Source organism: Hemitrygon akajei, chromosome 1, assembly GCF_048418815.1.
Source record: "Hemitrygon akajei chromosome 1, sHemAka1.3, whole genome shotgun sequence".
Classification (NCBI taxonomy): domain Eukaryota; kingdom Metazoa; phylum Chordata; class Chondrichthyes; order Myliobatiformes; family Dasyatidae; genus Hemitrygon; species Hemitrygon akajei.
The window spans coordinates 217,651,661-217,669,919 of NC_133124.1; the positions used below are offsets into that span (position 1 = coordinate 217,651,661).

General features: G+C 39.1%; 1 protein-coding gene across 1 annotated transcript in view; it reads left to right on the forward strand.

Moving 5' to 3' along the window:
- Positions 1-18,259, forward strand: part of LOC140735833 (cytotoxic granule associated RNA binding protein TIA1-like) — a 68,334-nt gene that overhangs the window by 11,960 nt on the left and 38,115 nt on the right. Inside the window, exon 2 of the mRNA XM_073061346.1 lies at positions 17,377-17,473. Within this exon, the coding sequence (XP_072917447.1) occupies positions 17,377-17,473 (97 nt within the window). The remainder of the gene's footprint in view (positions 1-17,376; positions 17,474-18,259) is intronic.

Here is an 18,259-nt window from a genome sequence, read left to right on the forward strand (position 1 = left end):
CTCTGCCCGCCAAGGTAGACGCGGTCCACCATTTCCCCCGACCCAACACAATCAAAGGCCTTCAGGAATCCGTGGGTATGGTGAATTTCTACCACTGCTTCCTCCCTTCAGCTGCCCGAATCGAATGTGGGTGGTAGGCAGTTGTGTGGTGCAGCTGTGTCCCCAAATGGCTGGCCATAGCTGACCAGAGGCTGGAGGTGAACTGGGCGCCTCTGTCGGAGGTAATGTGGGCCGGTACACCAAAGCGAGATACCCAGGTGGCAATCAGTGTCCCGGCGCAAGATTCGGAGGTGGTGTCAGTGAGTGGGACTGCCTCTGGCCATCTTGTGAACCGGTCCACGATAGTCAGGAGGTGTCGCGCTCCTCGTGACACTGGAAGGGGACCCTGATGTCGCCCTGATGTCGGGTAAGGGCAAGGACATTACCTGGGACGAGGAGTCCACCACTGCTTTCATTAAAACCAAAGAAGCCTTGGCAAACGCCACGATGCTAGTGCACCCCAGAACAGACGTCCCTACTGCCCTCACAGTGGATGCATCCAACACGGCAGTCGGTGGAGTGCTGGAACAACTCGAGGGTCGCTGGCAACCCCTGGCGTTTTTCAGCAAACACCTACGACCACCCGAGCTCAAATACAGTGCTTTCAACCAGGAACTGTTGGTGCTATACCTGGCAACCCGGCATTTCAGGTACTTCTTAGAAGGTAGGCCCTTCACCGCGTTCATGGACCACAAACCGCTTACCTTTGCTTTCACGAAAGCATCCGACCCCTGGTCGTCCCGCCAGCAGCGACATCTGTCCTCCATCTCCAAATACATGACAGATGTCCGGCATGTCTCGGGAAAGGACAATGTCGTGGCGGATGCCCTCTCCCGCCCTAACATGCAAGCCCTGTCCCAGGGGGTAGACTATGAAGCACTGGCGGAGGCGCAGCAGGCAGATGAGGAGATCCCTAGTTACAGGACTGCAGTCTCCATTTTGCAGCTCCAGGACCTCCCCGTAGGCCCAGGTGAGAGGACCCTACTCTGTGACGTCACCACCGGCCAACCCCGCCCCGTCGTTCCGGCAGCCTGGCGGCTGCACATTTTCAACTCCATTCACAACTTAGCACATCCCTCCATCAGGACAACCGTCCGGATGATAGCCAACAGGTTCGTTTGGCAGGGACTCCGCAAGCAGGTCAGTGAATGGGCCAGAACGAGCATGCACTGCCGAACAGCCAAGGTGCAGCGGCACACCAAAGCTCTGCCGCAGCAGTTCCACCCCACCCGCCGGCGTTTCGACCACATTCATGTGGATATCATGGGTCCCCTGCCAGTGTCACGAGGAGCGCGACACCTCCTGACTATCGTGGACCGGTTCACAAGATGGCCAGAGGCAGACCCACTCACCGACACCACCTCCGAATCTTGCGCCCGGGCACTGATTGCCACCTGGGTATCTCGCTTTGGTGTACCGGCCCACATTACCTCCAACAGAGGCGCCCAGTTCACCTCCAGCCTGTGGTCAGCTATGGCCAGCCATTTGGGGACACAGCTGCACCACACAACTGCCTACCACCCACAGTCGAACGGACTAGTGGAGCGTTTCCACCGTCACCTGAAGTCGGCTCTCATGGCCCGCCTCAAAGGGCCTAACCGGGTGGACGAGCTCCCCGGGTCCTGCTCGGAATCCACACAGCGCCCAAAGAGGATCTGCACACCTCGTCGGCCGAGTTGGTGTACGGCGCACCCCTGGTCGTCCCAGGAGAGTTCATACCAACCCCAAGGGGGCAAGAGGAAGAACCCGCAGCAGTCCTGAGCAGACTACGCGAGAGGCTCGGTAACCTGGCCCCCATACCCACTTCGCAGCATGGGCAGAACCCGACCTGTGTACCCGATGGCCTGCAAAACTGTACGTTTGTTTTTGTATGACGCGGCGGACATCGGGCACCGCTACAGCAGCCCTACGAGGGGCCGTTTACGGTGATCAGAAACAATGGGTCCACATTCGTGCTGGGAAAGAGGAGGTTTTCACGGTGGACCGACTCAAACCGGCCCATGTGGACTTGGCGCAGCCAGTCGAGATTCAGGCACCGTGGCACAGAGGCAGGCCTCCCAAACTGAGTCTGACCCAGACTGTGGACATTGGGGGGTGTATCGCCGGTTCCGGGAGGGGGGTTATGTGGCAACCCACTTCCCAGTGCACTCGAACCGGCTCACAAAGTGGCGCGCGCTGGCATTGAGGCAGGTCCCAAAGAGGGCACCAAGCCTGCTTCACCAGCAAGGGGAAAAGCCCACGCACAGGACGGGACTGTGAATACGTGCCCCTACAGCTTTCCCGCCCGGGGAGGGCAGGATCAGGAAGGCTTTAAAGTGAGGCCGCGAAGTTTGAATAAACCTCTTTTGTAACTGCAGCTCACCGACTCCGTGTCGTTATTGCAGCGCTGTGTGTAGCACACCACTACAAATCTTCGAAAACAGAGTTCCAGTTAGATTATTGGAAATCACTTGAAGTTGGTTACTTGTTTTGAGAGCTGAATGTCAGTTGGATTGCTGCTTTTGCAGTTGATCATTATTCACTCTTGTATGCAGTGATAATTAGAAATGCTTTCTCACAAGTTGAATTCCTAATCACCATAAAACAGTTATTTTTGAAAAAGGCAAGTTAAATTGTTAGAATGAAATTGAGACTTTCTAAAATATACTGTAAATTAATTTTGTCTTTAATAAAACAAAAACAGACTGCCTGCACCCAGATCAGAAATGGTCTACTTATGAATGGCATGTTCGTTCCTGTACTCACTGGAATTAATGAGAATCCTGGGGGTGGGGAGGGGAGATCTTATTGAAACCTACCGAATGTTGAAAGGACTAGATAGGGTGGGTGTGGAGAAGATGTTTCTTCTGGTGGGGTATCCAGAACTAGAGGGCGCACCCTCAAAATTTGACCTTTTAGAACAGAGTTAAGGAAGAATTATTTTAGCCAGAGAGTAGTAAATCTGTGGAATGGCCACAGACAGTGGTGGGGACCAAGTCCGTGTGTATATTTAAGGTGGAAGTTGATAGTTTCCTGATCAGTCAGGGCATCAAAGGGTATAGCGAGAAGGCAGGTGTGTAAGGTTGAATGGGATCCAGGATTAGCCATGATGAAATGGTGGAGCAGACTCTATGGGCTGAATGGCCTAACTCTGCTCCAAAGTCTTGCGGTCTTAAAGATCAGTGCCCATGATATTATTGTTCAAAAATCCAACACACTTCATTTCTGAAACTGCACAACTAATTTACTTTCAGTAATTGAGCTTGCTTAAAAGTTGTGCATTTTTCCCATTAATTATGATACTATGGAGAAGTGGTTACCATGTTATGTGATTTTAATGTGTTTTCTGACTGAAACAAATTTTTTTTTGACATCTGTAAAATGGAACTGTTTATATTTATGTAGAAAAAAAACACTGTTGCAGACCCTTCCAACGCAATGAGCCCGCACAACCTAATTAACCTACTAACCTGTGCGTCTTTGGAATGTGGGTGGAAACCAGAGCACCCAGAGGAAACCCAAGTGGTCACGAGGGGAATGTACATTACCCTGCACTTTGAATAATAATTCATTGTTGTAAAGATGATTATTGGATAAGATCTGTCTTTGAAAATTATGCAAGGAACTTCCATGTTACTTGAAAATAGTAACTACTTTCACCAAAACTCATTGAGTAAATGTAACAGTTATTCAGTTTGCTTGACAAATCTTCAGTCTATGCAGTTAGATGATGTCGCATAATTGCAGCATTCAGAGCACAAAGATTGTCTTGTGGATGTAGGGGTGGAGTAACGTTCAGAGATTTTTGCTCCAAATTGCTGTCCTGGGATTTGGATGGAAAGTAAAGGAATGTATGCCAGGTGAGACCATAATCAGATCCCTGGAGACAAATAATGTGCCAGAACAAATTATTCAAGCTCATATGAAAAGTACTGGAAGATTGCCACCAGTCATAGAACCATATTTTAGCATAACTGCTTCATGAGGGCAGGAAATAAATCATTCTATAATTTGATGTTTCTCACTTTTTTTTTGCTAATAATTGTTTTCCTTATTTGAAATATATATTTTATTCATAACATGGAGATGAAATATAATCATTGCATTTATTTTCACTGTATTCTAACATCAAATCAATACATTCTCTCTTGCTAAGTTCATGCCACTCGTGTTTCCTCCTAGAAATATTTGTGAAGCTTTTGCACTGCACTCAGTCCCTTGGTGGCCAGTGGCAACAGGTACTTGGACTGTGGTCATCCTGCACAAAGCCTCTATAGTGGGTGAATGGAGTTTCATTGTGCCCTTCAGCACATACTCCTGCACCATGGAATGTGCTGGTCAGCAGCTTTCACTAATGGACGTCTCTTTAGATTGGAAGACCAACAAGTTTCGGTCAGAACAAAATGCATCTTCTGAGTTGTCTTCCAACAGAAGTTGATAATTATTTCAGAATATATAATAGCTAGTGTTTTAGTCATGTGTTACAACGGTGCCTGGGATGAACCTAAAGATGAACCATTGATTGTATTATTTTCCAGACCATGGCAAATGCACATACCAAGAAGATGTGAATGATTTTCTCATCCACTTTGCAACCATTCTTGTGGACAGTGTCTGGTGAGAGTGAGACTTTGGCTGTGCATGAAGGACCTAGTTTGGAGGGGGGGGGGGGGGGGGTGTTGTGGCACTCACATTCTCAGCCAGGCAAGCAAAGTCTGAGAGACAAGAGAGTGTAGATGCTGGAATCTGGAACAAATGGTGGAACTCATTCAGTTAGGCAGCATCTATGGAGGCAAAGGGATTGTTGATGTTTTGGGTCAAGACACTGAATCAGTTTGAGAGTGAAGATGGTCTCTCTAAGGGGGTGAGGAATGGTGAGGCAAGAGCTGGCAAATGAGATTTTGCAAGATGAGAACTGCTGTAGGCTGGTCTTACAGAATCATGGCTCCAGGACAACATCCATGCACCATCAATCATTCATTTCTTTTGTAACTGTATGTTTTTCTGCTATCATAATTATATGTGCTGTGTATGACTGTTCTGTGATTTGCACCTTGGCCTCAAATACAGCCTTTCGTTTGGCTGTATTTGTGTGTATAAATCTGTAGAAGTTTTTGAGTGTTTTGGGTGAAAAACCAGATCTCAAACTCCTGATGAAATATGACCGCAGTCTAGTTGCCCTTATAGCTGCATCAATATTTGAGAGTTCTGGAGACCTCATTGGTGTGTAGAGAAGCATTTGTTGTTGCAGCACTGCCATGTTATTGAGAAGCAGTGCTATAGTTACTAAACCACACTGGTACAAAACAATTAAAGAGCACAATAGTTTTCAGTCTTGAGTCTGGCCAGAATTTAGGTTCTCTTTAGTATCTTCAATTGTTACTTGATGGAAGCATTATAAGCCAGATATTTTGGATTCCCTTGCCCCCTTCACCCCAGAGATATTAATCCAGAGTGGCTCATGAATATTAAAGTGAAATCTGCCTTTTTTTTTACCTTGGATGTTTCCTGTAATAAGCAGAACCCCACCTTCCATCTGTTGTATTAGAGACATGCCTTCATCCAGAAACTGGTTTATTATCACTGATATATGCCATGAAATTTGTTGTTTTGTGGCAGCAGTACAGTGCAAGACATAAAATTATGTTACAAAAATAAAGAAATAGTGCAAAAGAGGAATAGCAAGATAGAGTTAATGAACCATCATGATGAAGGGACATCCTAATACAGTTCTAGTACATAAGAACTTAAGGTCTTGACTGTCTTAAAGAGTAATTTGCAGTAGTTAACAGTACCCTAGCAGAGCTTAGCCAGTCTTTTATTATACTTTATGTATCAGTCTTTTCAATTTGTTTATCTACCTTCAAAAATGTGCGTGCATGCATCTCTTGATCTCCTTTGTCCCTGTACCTTTCACTTTAACATTAAAAGTGGAGACGAATGATATTCATGTTGCCTTTTTGCTTGTTTTCTACCAAAATCTATAATTTCACAAAGAGTAGTATAATATTGGTGATCACAAGTCAGTTAGTAGTCTAGATAAAATGATGTAAGGACATTGGTTGAGGTGGTTTCCTAAGTGATTTAGCAGAATGCCTCATCCAGATCTTTCATACAAGTGCCATGATTGGTGAGGAAGAACTCTCCCATCAGGTTAGCTTACTGGATGCACAGTATGCACCTCTTACAACAGCTACGTTGAATTGAGACAGTTGCCCATCTCCCTAGGGAATGCATCTTGGTGAAGAAGGCCACGGGAATGATGCAGAGACAGTTGCGTAATTCTGACAGTTGTGTAACACAGGAACCTCATCAGTAGTTCATATCAGGTTAGCTGAGTTCAGTTAAAAAAAAATCTGAAATACAAAGCTCATATCATTTAAGGGTGAGTGTAAAATGGCTGGATTATCTTTCTGATTAATTTATTGTACAGAAAGTTGGTTGTGTGGAGAAAAAGCCTATTGCTAGTGGTGGCATAAGGGCTTGTGTTATTACTGTAATCTGACAATGAAGGAAAGATCTGAGATTTTTTCTCTGTACCTAGTTTGTATTTATTCAAAACATTGGATATAATATCCTTAAAATTCCTTTGCAAAATAACAGATTAGCACTCAACAATGTTTATAAAAAGCAATAAAAAGAAAATGTCATATGGATGTTTTATTGGCCTTTTTTAAAGAACACGAACTTTGGATATTTAATTGATTTCTGAGGCTGTATTTTCATATGGACTCTGTTGAAATTTTAATATACCCTTAGTTACCTAGAGAGCCTTAAGTATGATTTATGCATTGTTTACAGTGGGTTTATTTTTTTTAATTAGTTAAAACAAATTTATGTTATAACCATTTTCCAGACTTCCATGTTTAAATAGTTTAATATGTTTATTGGGTGTCAGGGTGGAGATGCATCACTACCAAAGGGAGGTGTAAGGTGTTCCTTCCCTCTGCTTAGCCCCCCCCCCCCACCCCCTGGATCAGGGTCACGTGAATCCAAGGGAGCAGGTCATATGAGAGCTGGGACATATCACGTCTTGGTTATGAGACCACTGATGCCATGCACACACCTCTGAAGAGTGTTGATGACTGTCGTCACCCGTCTTGTAAACACACTGCCCAGAAGAAGGCAATGGCAAACCACTTCTGTAGAAAATGTTGCCAAAAACAATCGTAGTGATGGATAGACCATGATAGCCCACATCATTCAGCACAGCACATAATGATGAATATGTTTATGCAGCGAATATTAATACTGTAAGGTCAGTTGCTCCTAATGTTCAGTGATTTCAGATACCATAGTGATATATTTGATGTTAGTGCACCAAGATCCAGTTTAAATCATGTTAATTTTGAATAAATTATACTAAAAACAAAACTGTCTGAAAGAAGGATAAGAATAAATCTTTTTGTCAAGCCCATATCTATCTGGCTATAATGCTTCCATCATTTTTTAAATATGGGAATTTGTTGGACTTCATATTCTTCATTTTAGTTATTTTTAGGATATAAAAGATGCTATGATTTATAAAACTTCAACCATTGAGAAGTCCACATAAACTAAAGCACGTTTGTCTAGTTCTTACAAAAGTTCAGCCCGAAGCATTAACTTTTCTAACATTAACTAATCTAACTATTCAAGTTAGATTGATAATTTTCCATTTCCCTACTTTCCATTTGTTTGTTGTATATAGACATCTACAGCACATTACAGGTGTATAGTAATTTGTTCCCTGATGGATTTTTTACTAATTGATTTTGTTCCTGTTTTTATGTATTCTAACAGCATTTAAAATGTGTGTTTCATATGTACTGGTTCTGTCCTAGCTTGGAGAAATTCTGGAAAGATGTCTTCACTACGTTATCGTGTATTCTGAATCAGCACCTAGAACCAAACCCCTTAATTGCTCTGTTCGGTTTTTGGGGCGAGACAGATCTATGTCTGGGTCCAACCAAATGCCGAATATTATCCTTTGCCTCTCTCCTGGCTAGACGCCTGATCCTCCTTAGATGGAGAGATGTTGCCCCGCCCACTCATGCGCAATGGCTTAACGACATTATGGCTTGCTTGGACCTCGAAAAAATTCATTATTCAGTTCTTAATTCGGATCTAAAGTTCCATAAGGTCTGGGGACCTTTTATCGAGTACTTTCATAACCTTCCTCTTGACTAGGGTTTTTTTTTTGTTTTTTTTCTTCTTTTCGGTCCCTTGCTTTCAGCTCCCTTTTTTTTCTGGTAGTAGGCATTATTATCCTCTGTTGCTAAGTGTATTCACAGTCTGGGAGTTTGACTGTCCTGACTTATACTCTATATTGTGTTGTGGTTGGTCTGGAGTTGTTGTTGTTTTTTCTTGTGTTGTGGGGCTTGGGGAGGACACTAAGCTTACTTGTCTTTAATTTAGGTGCTTTTTTGTTAAATTCTCTTTGTAGCATATTGTTATTGTATGCTTAATTTTGCACTGTATTAATGTTCCTCATTGGGATTTGGGGTTTTTAATTTGTAAAATGTTTTGAAAAACTAATAAAAAATTTTTTTCTTAATGTGTTTTTTCTTTGTTTTTCTTCCTCCAGTGTTTAGTTTTTGAATAGATTGTTGTTATCCTTTACATTTAAACATTTCCACATGATGTTTCAAATGATTTTACTAGTATTTATCACAAACAAGAGAAACTCTGTAGATACTGGAAATTCAAGCAACACACATAAAATGCTGGAGGAAAGCAAGCCAGGCAGCATCTATGGAAAAGAGAAAATAGTTGACATTTTGGGGAGACACTCTTGATGAAAGGTCAGCTGTTTACTCTTTTCCATAAATGTTCCAGCATTTTGTGTGTGTTTCCTAATATTTATGTTCTGTGTATTGCACTGTAGTTTTCAGTTGTTTTTCTGATGTTACGTACCCCGTAACTGGGTGTCTAACCAGCAGAGAAAGAAGAATTCGTTGGAGTCTGGTGGTACTATACTAAAGGTGTTTATTAATAAAAAAAATAAGCAAAACCATATCAATAATGCAAATATACATATAAAACAAGTTAGCAGTAATAAACCTAAAAGTGTAGGAATAATAATAATCAATAATAAACAAGCTCTATCGATGTCTAGGGGTAAATAAATTGTCATAGAAAAGTATAAAGTTCAGTTCAGTTCATGAGTGCTGATGTAGTTATGGTTGTTGTAATCGTTGGAGAGAGAGAGCGAGTGAGCGAGATGTAACAGCTACAGTCAGGCAAACCTTCCTTTGCTTTCTTAATCCGTCGTATCATTGTGGTCATTCAGTTATGACCTCTCCGTCCTTCTGCTAGACCGTTCTTCTGTGGTGGACTCGTCACTCTGGCATGAGTGGACACACACACAAGTCCCCACCGGCCCTGCTTTTACACTGATAGCCTTACTGACCGACCTCCTGGTTCGGTCTTTGAAGCCCCCACCTTTCTTGTGGGTTCCAACACTCAATCAGTGTCCACTGGTGTGTCTGAAGGGTGTCTCTCCAGACCTGTCTTTTTATCTCTACTAACAGGGACTCAGCTATCCATCACTCCTGAATGACTGTGTCCATCAAGTAAGGCCACTCCTTCAGTCCACTGAGGAATGTTTATGAGCAAACTATTGTCCTTGTAGCGAAACAGTAAATAATTCTTTTCTTTTCAAATCTTTTTATTGATTTTGAGAAAAAAAACATAAGTAAAATATAAGTACAAAAACATTTGAGAGTACACAATAGATTCATTAATAATCAATTATGTATTAATCAATGTAAAAAGTCTCCCAAACTTATAATATTAATATGAGGGATTTAAAAAGAAAAACAAAAAAAAAACCCAAAAAGAAGAAGAAAAAAAAACAATATATATAAAAAAAAACAACTAACATGGGCAATTGTATAATGTTAAATACATACAGTAGTGCCAATGACTCCGAACCTCCATTTATACAATTCAGGATGGTAACAATAAGGTTCAGGATCAGACCATTTAATTCGCATGAAAATGTTGAATAAATGGTCTCCAAGTTTCCTCAAATTTAACTGAGGAGTTAAAGACCACACTTCTAATTTTTTCTAAACTCAAACAGGAAATGGTTTGAGAGAGCCACTGAAATACAGTTGGAGGATTAATTTCTTTCCAGTTCAATAAAATAGATCTTCTAGCCATTAGTGTAACAAATGCAATCATTCGCTGAGATGAAGCAGATAGACACATATTATCTATCATAGGTAGACCAAAGATTGCAGTAAAAGGATGCGGTTGAAGATTAATATTTAAAACTCTTGAAATGATATTAAAAATAATCTTCCAATAGCTTTGTAAACAAGGACAAGACCAAAACATATGGGTCAATGTAGCAATATCAGAATGACATCTATCACAGGTTGGATTAACATAAGAATAAAATCGAGCAAGTTTATTTTTAGACATGTGGGCTCTGTGTACAACCTTGAATTGTATTAGAGCATGTTTAGCACAAATAGAGGATGAGTTTACCAATAATAAAATTTTTTCCCCATTGCTCAGTAGATATAGGGCAATGCAATTCTTCCTGCCATTCCTTCTTAATTTTTTCTGATATATCTGGCTGTACCTTCATAATCATATTGTAAATGATAGCTACTAAACCCTTTTGATAAGGATTAAGAGTTAGAATTCTCTCTGTAATGTCCAATGGACATTCTTTCGAAAAAGACTTTAATTCATTATATAGAAAATTTCTAATTTGTAAGTATCTAAAAAAATGGGTTTTAGATAAATTGTATTTGTTAGATAACTGTTTAAAGGACATAATGTTATCATCCAAAAACAGATCACGAAAACATGTTATACCTTTTGTTTTCCATAGGAAAAAAGCTTGATCTATAGATGATGGCCGAAAGAAGTAATTAGATATTATAGGACTTGACAGTATAAACTTATTCAAGCCAAAAGATTTACGAAATTGAAACCAGATTCGTAATGTATACTTAACTATGGGATTAGTTATCTGTTTATTAATTTTGAGTAACGAAAAAGGAAGTGAAGATCCTAAGATTGAGATCAATGAGAAATCTTGCACAGATTTACATTCCAAATTTACCCATTGTGGACCAGCTACTGTAGTCAATTCTTGTGTCCAAAATATCAAATACCGTATATTAACTGCCCAATAGTAAAATCTTAGGTTTGGTAAAGCCAAGCCGCCCTCCTTCTTTGGCTTCTGTAAATATTTTTTACCTAATCTAGGATTTTTGTTCTGCCACAAATAGGAAGATATTTTAGAGTCAACCATATCAAAAAAAGATTTAGGGATAAAAATTGGTAATGCTTGAAATAAATATAGAAATTTAGGTAGTATCATCATCTTAATGGCATTAACTCTGCCTACCAAAGACAAAGATAGTGGGGACCATCTATTAGCAAGTTGCTTAATTTGATCTATTAAGGGTAAAAAATTAGTTTTAAACAGATCTTTATGTTTTTTAGTAATTTTAATACCTAAATAGGTAAAATAATCTGTAACGATTCTATATGGTACATGATTATAAATTGGAATATACATATTTAATGGAAAAAGTTCACTCTTATTAAAATTCAATTTATAACCAGAAAAATTACTAAATTGAGCAAGTAAAGAAGAAATAGCAGGAATAGATCTTTCAGGATCAGATATATATAATAACAAATCGTCCGCATATAATGATACCTTATACATCGTCTCTCCACGGGTAATGCCTAAAATATTGGGTGATTCACGAATAGCTATAGTCAAGGGTTCTAAAGCAATATCAAATAATAAAGGGCTCAAAGGACAACCTTGCCTTGTACCGCGAAATAATTGAAAAAAAGGGGATTTTTGATTAGTGGTAAAAACCGAAGCTAAAGGTTTATGATATATTAACTTAATCCATGATATAAATTTTGATCTAAAATTAAAATGTTGCAATGTATTGAATAAATATGACCATTCGACTCTATCAAATGCTTTTTCGGCATCCAAAGAGATAATACATTCTGGGATTTTAGATGTAGAGGTATAAACAATATTAATTAATTTTCTAATGTTAAAAGATGAATAGCGATTTTTAATAAATCCGGTCTGATCCTCAGAAATAATCCGAGGTAATATATTTTCTAATCTAATAGCTAAAATTTTACTAAAAATCTTAAAATCCGTATTCAGCAAAGATATAGGTCGATAGGATGCACATTCAGTCGGGTCTTTATCTTTTTTAAGAATTAAAGAAATAGAAGCTTCATAAAAAGATTGTGGTAGTTTACCTATACTTAATGCATCTTTAAAAATTTTACAAAGCCAAGGAGAAAGTATAGAAGAAAAGGATTTAAAAAATTCTGCGTAAAAACCATCTGGACCTGAAGCTTTACCCGAGTTCATTGAAAAAATAGCCTTTTCTATTTCAGACTCGGTAATAGGTGTATCCAAAAATACATTATCTTCAACAGTTACTTTTGGAATATTCAATTTCCCTAAAAATTCATTCATAATAGAAGAATCCTTAGTACATTCTGATTGATATAAGGAATTATAAAAATCTTGAAAGGCTTTATTTATCTCTTTATGGTCAATCGTCAAAGTACCATCTTGTTTATGAATCCTAGTAATTTGTCGCTTATCTGAAGCAATTTTCAATTGATTAGCTAGTAGTTTACCTGACTTATCTCCATATGTATAAAATTGAGCTTTCGATTTAATTAACTGACTTTCAATCGAGGAGGTTAATAGTAAACTATGTTCCATTTGGAGTTCCACTCTTTCTTTATAAAGTTCTTTACTAGGAGTTGATGAGTAGATCTTATCAATTGCCTTAATTTTATCAACTAATGTTAATATTTTGGAATTAGTTCGTTTCCTAACTCCAGCAGAATATGAAATAATCTGTCCACGAATATATGCCTTAAAAGTATCCCACAAAATTCCACTAGAGATCTCTGCTGTAGAATTTATTGAGAAAAACAAATCAATTTGCTGTTTAATAAAGTTAATAAAGTCAGAGTCCTGCAAAAGAACAGGATTAAGCCTCCAACTTTTTGTACTAATATATGAATCCGTCACCTTAATAGATAACTTCAAAGGTGCATGATCAGATATGATAATTGAGTCATATTTACAATCCATGACATCTGTAAGTAAATGCTGATCAATGAAAAAGTAATCAATTCTTGAATAACTATGATAGACATGGGAAAAGTATGAAAACTCTTTGTCATTAGGGTGTAAAAAACGCCAAATTTCACAAATAGCTGAATCAATCATAAAGGAATTAATAAGAGAAGCCGATTTATTCGGAAAAATTTGAGTGGGCTTGGATCTATCCATCACAGGGTTTAAACAACAATTAAAATCCCCGCCCATTATCAATCTATATTGATTCAGATTGGGAAAGGATGTAAATAAACATTTAAAAAATTCAGGACAATCAGTATTTGGAGCATAAACATTAACTAGAAGAACTTTTTGATTACAAAGTAAACCAGTAATAAGCAAAAATCTACCCTGCGGATCTGAAATTGTTTCATGATGTATAAAAGCAGTAGATGAGTCTATAAAAATACACACCTCTCACTTTGGCTTGCGCATTTGAGTGGTACTGTTGGCCCTTCCAGAACCTAAACAAGCGCTGACTATCCATCTTCCTTACATGAGTCTCTTGTATAAAGATAACATTAGCATTCATTCTATGGAATACTTTGAATACTTTTTTCCGTTTGATCGGATGATTTAAACCATTAGTATTCCAAGAAACGAAATTAATAGTCTTAACTATCTTGACAGTATATATTACAGTTAATACATAAGTTCGAAAGAAAAGTGAACTCATGAACCCGGAAGAAGGAAATAAGTTCAAAAGGAAACCGGAAGTCATAGCACTGCAGCCATTTTTGTAGTTTCATATGTGCCCATAAAATAAAACTAAGCGAAAAGCAAGCAAAAAACAAAAAAAGAAAGAAAAATCCCCCTCCCACCACCCTTGAAACCCCAAGAAAAAAGCCAAAAAAGGCAAGCGAGCGAGCTAATACTAAAACTACCCCCATGTCTCAAGACGGCAACTCGAACGTAATAGAGTTAAGAAAATACAAACAACCCACATTATAAAAAGGGTTAATACTACAAAAGTTAAGATATAAAATTAGTGTTATAAATGTATATAAACAAAAAAGTTAAAAAAGAAGAATTAAAACAATAAATAAAAGTTTCAAACTTTCAAATACATCAAAACAGTTATGACGCTCCAAACACTGGAGTCAGTCGGGAAGAAGAAACGCCATTTTTTTTCCCTCAGTCTTAATATTCAGATGTTAAAAGTATAAAAGAAAGCGTATATCGTTTTTTATTTTAAAAAAAGAAAAACAAAAGAGAGACCCTAATTGGTCATTTTCAACGCTAATAGATTAATAATATGAAAAACTATAAAATCAGCATAAACCCAGCAGAAAAAAAAGAAAGCTTTAATCGTATATAAAAAATATATGCAAGCCATATAAAAAAAAAAGGACCTATATATCAATCCATAATAGATCCAAATCTATAGGCTAAATTACACTGATCAGCCCAATAGAATGTCATTGATCCAGGAAACCTTGAGCATCCGCTGGCGATTTAAACAGCCGAACAGTTCCATCTTCCAGGGCGACTCTCAGATGTGCTGGGAATAACAGCGCTTGCTTGTAGCCTTTCTGGTGGAAATTCGACATAACCGATCTGAAAGCCAGCCTAGCCCGTAATACTTCTGGGCTATAGTCCTCCAAGATACGAAACTTGAAATTTTGATGGGTTATCATACCTTTTTTACGAGCCACACGGATCAAGCGATCTTTGATATGAGGGTAGTGTATCCGCAAAATTATGTGCCGCGGCTTCGAACTTGAACTTGCATAAAATCTTGTTACCCGATGTGTTCGATCGATTATTGGGGGGGGATCCAGGACCTCTTTGCCCAGGACATCCACTAGAAATTTAGAGAAGAAAACGGTAAGATCACCGCTTTCAAATCCTTCCGGGATCCCAATTAACCGGAGATTTTGCCTTCAAGAGCGATTTTCCAAATCCGTAATTTTAACTTTATAACGATCCATCTGTTGAGAAGTCGAGGTTTGCTCTTCTTGTATTTTTTCAATCATACGATCTTTCTTACGAGCGGCTTCTTCAAGAGCCAAAATGCTTGCTTGCTTGTTTTTGTGATTCCAGTGAAAGTTCCAGAAACTTTTCTTCGAGTGATTTCAAACGATCGTCATACTTCGAAAGCCTTTTGAATAATTTTTCCTCCATCTCTTCAAATTTAGCTTCCACAATCTTCGCAACTGCTTCTAAAGTTACCAATTCTTTCGTCTGTTTCGGTTCTTTTACTTTAGACATTTCAGCAAGTTGAGAATAATTCAAATAGTTTAAAAAGAAGAATTCAGTATATTTAAACCCCTTTAGAATAAGTTTAAGGGGTGTTTGTAGGCTAAAAGACGTAAAAGTTTTGGAACAAAGCCTAAGTGCGGTTTACTCCATGAGCGCCATCTTGAGACTCCCAGTAAATAATTCAAAAAGGAGTCACAATATGGTTAATCAGCAATTTCCCCCTCTCTCTTATCTGTTGTCGATGTTCTTGCTTGTTTTTCCGTCTCTCTCATGGTCAGCATAGCAACAGTAATAGTTCGTGGTTCTCAGGAGGGGAATGATTAACTCTGTACCCCATTGTCCATCAGGTCTATTCATCACTCATAACACTGAATTCTTTAAATAGTTTTGTTATAAAATTCTTTTGGATAATCTATTCAGGATGTAGTAAACTTGAACTACATATCAAATGAATTTCACATAATCTTCACCAAAACCTGACTTTTAATGAAACTATGAAAGTCAGTTTCTGGGATTGCTAGCAAAGCTATCAGCCGGAACTGACGTTTTAGTTTTTTTTTACATAAACACTTCCTCTGTGTAGAACTATTGATTATTTAATAATCACACTTAAACAAACATCTCTCTTCTAATGCTTTTCATGTCCAAATTCAACTCAAGTTTATTGTCATTGTTGGAGGTATTGTGGATAGTGTGGAGGGCTGTTAGAGGTTACAGCGGGAAGTTGATAGGATGCAAAACCGGGCTGAGAAGTGGCAGATGGAGTTCAACCCAGATAATTGTGAGGTGGTTCATTTTGGTAGGTCAAATATGATGGCAGAATATAGTATTAATGGTAAGACTCTTGGCAGTGTGGAGGATCAGAGGGATCTTGGGGTCTGAGTCCATATGATGCTCAAAGCAGCTGCGCAGGTTGACTCTGTGGTTAAGAAGGCATACAATGTATTGGCCTTCATCAATCGTGGGATTGAGTTTAGGAGCCGAGAGGTAATGTTGCAGCTATATAGGACCCTGGTCAGACCCCACTTTGAAGTACTGCTCAATTCTGGTCGCCTCACTACAGGAAGGATGTGGAAGCCATAGAAAGGATGCAGAGGAGATTTACAAGGATGTTGCCTGGATTGGGGAGCATGCCTTATGAAAATAGGTTGAGTGAACTTGGCCTTTTCTCCTTAGAGCGATGGAGGATGAGAGGTGACCTAATAGAGGTGTATAACATGATGAGAGGCATTGATCGTGTGGATAGTCAGGCTTTTTCCCAGGGCTTAAATGGTTGCCACAAGAGGACACAGGTTTAAGGTGCTCGGGAGTAGGTATAGAGGAGATGTCAGGGGTAATAAGTTCTTTACTTAGAGAGTGGTGAGTGTGTGGAATGGGCTACCGGTGACAGTGGTGGAGGGGGATACAATAGACTTTTTAAGAGACTTTTAGATAGGTACATGGAGCTTCGTAAAATAGAGGGCTATGGGTAAGCCTAGTAAATTCTGAGGTAGGGACATGTTCAGCACAACTTTGTGGGCTGAAGGGCCTGTATTGTGCTGTAGGATTTCTATATACATATATATACTATATGTATAGTATATATACTATATACATGTATACAGTCAAATGAAACGATGTTTCTCCAGACCACGGTTTAAAACGCACATATAACACAATAACTTATGAAGGTAAGAATTAAATCTGCAAACGAATCACACATAGATAAAGTAAAGTGCATAAATAAAATATTGTAGGATACAGTAAAATGTTCTGAGTGCAATCTGAATCTATTGCTACCTTAAGCCAATAATTTTTATTTTAAAGGAAAAGTTGATTTTAAAGTAGTAACTTTAATTTTCGAACGATATTTGTTCTTTGTTTTAAAATAAATTCTGTGCCATTATTATCAGGATCAGTATTGGAGTAGACACACTTTAAGGACAGTAGGGTTTGTAAACAGTTGTAATATGAATTAGTTGCAGGTTTCATTGGTAATTTTCAGATTTCTTACCCGCCTATATGGTTATGTTTTATTTTTGTTTTGATAGATATGTGGGAAATCTCTCCAGGGATGTGACGGAAGCCCTAATTCTTCAACTTTTCAGTCAGATTGGACCATGCAAAAGCTGCAAAATGATTGTTGAGGTATGTTGGCCATGCTGCTTAAAAAATCTTTGATTAATAATTGTTAGACAAATCCAAATTTGAGACTACACGAAAAGTGGTTATTTAAAAAAAAATCATGATATGGTTCCATAATGTGGAGTTGCTGTGACTCCTGCCCAGGAGAGGTTCCAACACGGGCTGCAGGAACAACTGTGCTGAAAGCAGGATAGGGGTCCTGAGGTCTGGGAGTTGGAGGAGGTTCTCAGTGTGGGAAGGTGAGTGGGGGGTACTGGGAATATGGGGGTTTGTCTCAGGTAGGGAGGATGATGAAGAAGGCTCATGGCACACTTTGTTGGTCAGGGCACCGAGTACAGGTGTTATGACCACACGTTATTGGTAGATAGATGGATAGATACTTTATTCATCCCCATGGGGAAATTCAACATTTTTCCAATGTCCCATACACTTATTGTAGCAAAACTAATTACATACAATACTTAACTCAGTATAAATATGCATCTAAAATCACCCTCTCAAAAAGCATTAATAAATAGCTTTTAAAAAGTTCTTAAATAGTTTACTAAGAAATACATTGAATGGTAACTTAAGCTCAGTCCTGACCCCGGCACTTTAACATATCCTACCCCTGGCGTTTGAATTGTAAAGCCGAATGGCATTGGGGAGTAATGATCTCTTCATCCTGTCTGAGGAGCATTGCATCGATAGCAACCTGCCGCTGAAGCTGCTTCTCTGTCTCTGGATGGTGCTATGCAGAGGATGTTCAGGGTTTTCCATGATTGACCGTAGCCTACTCAGCGCCCTTCG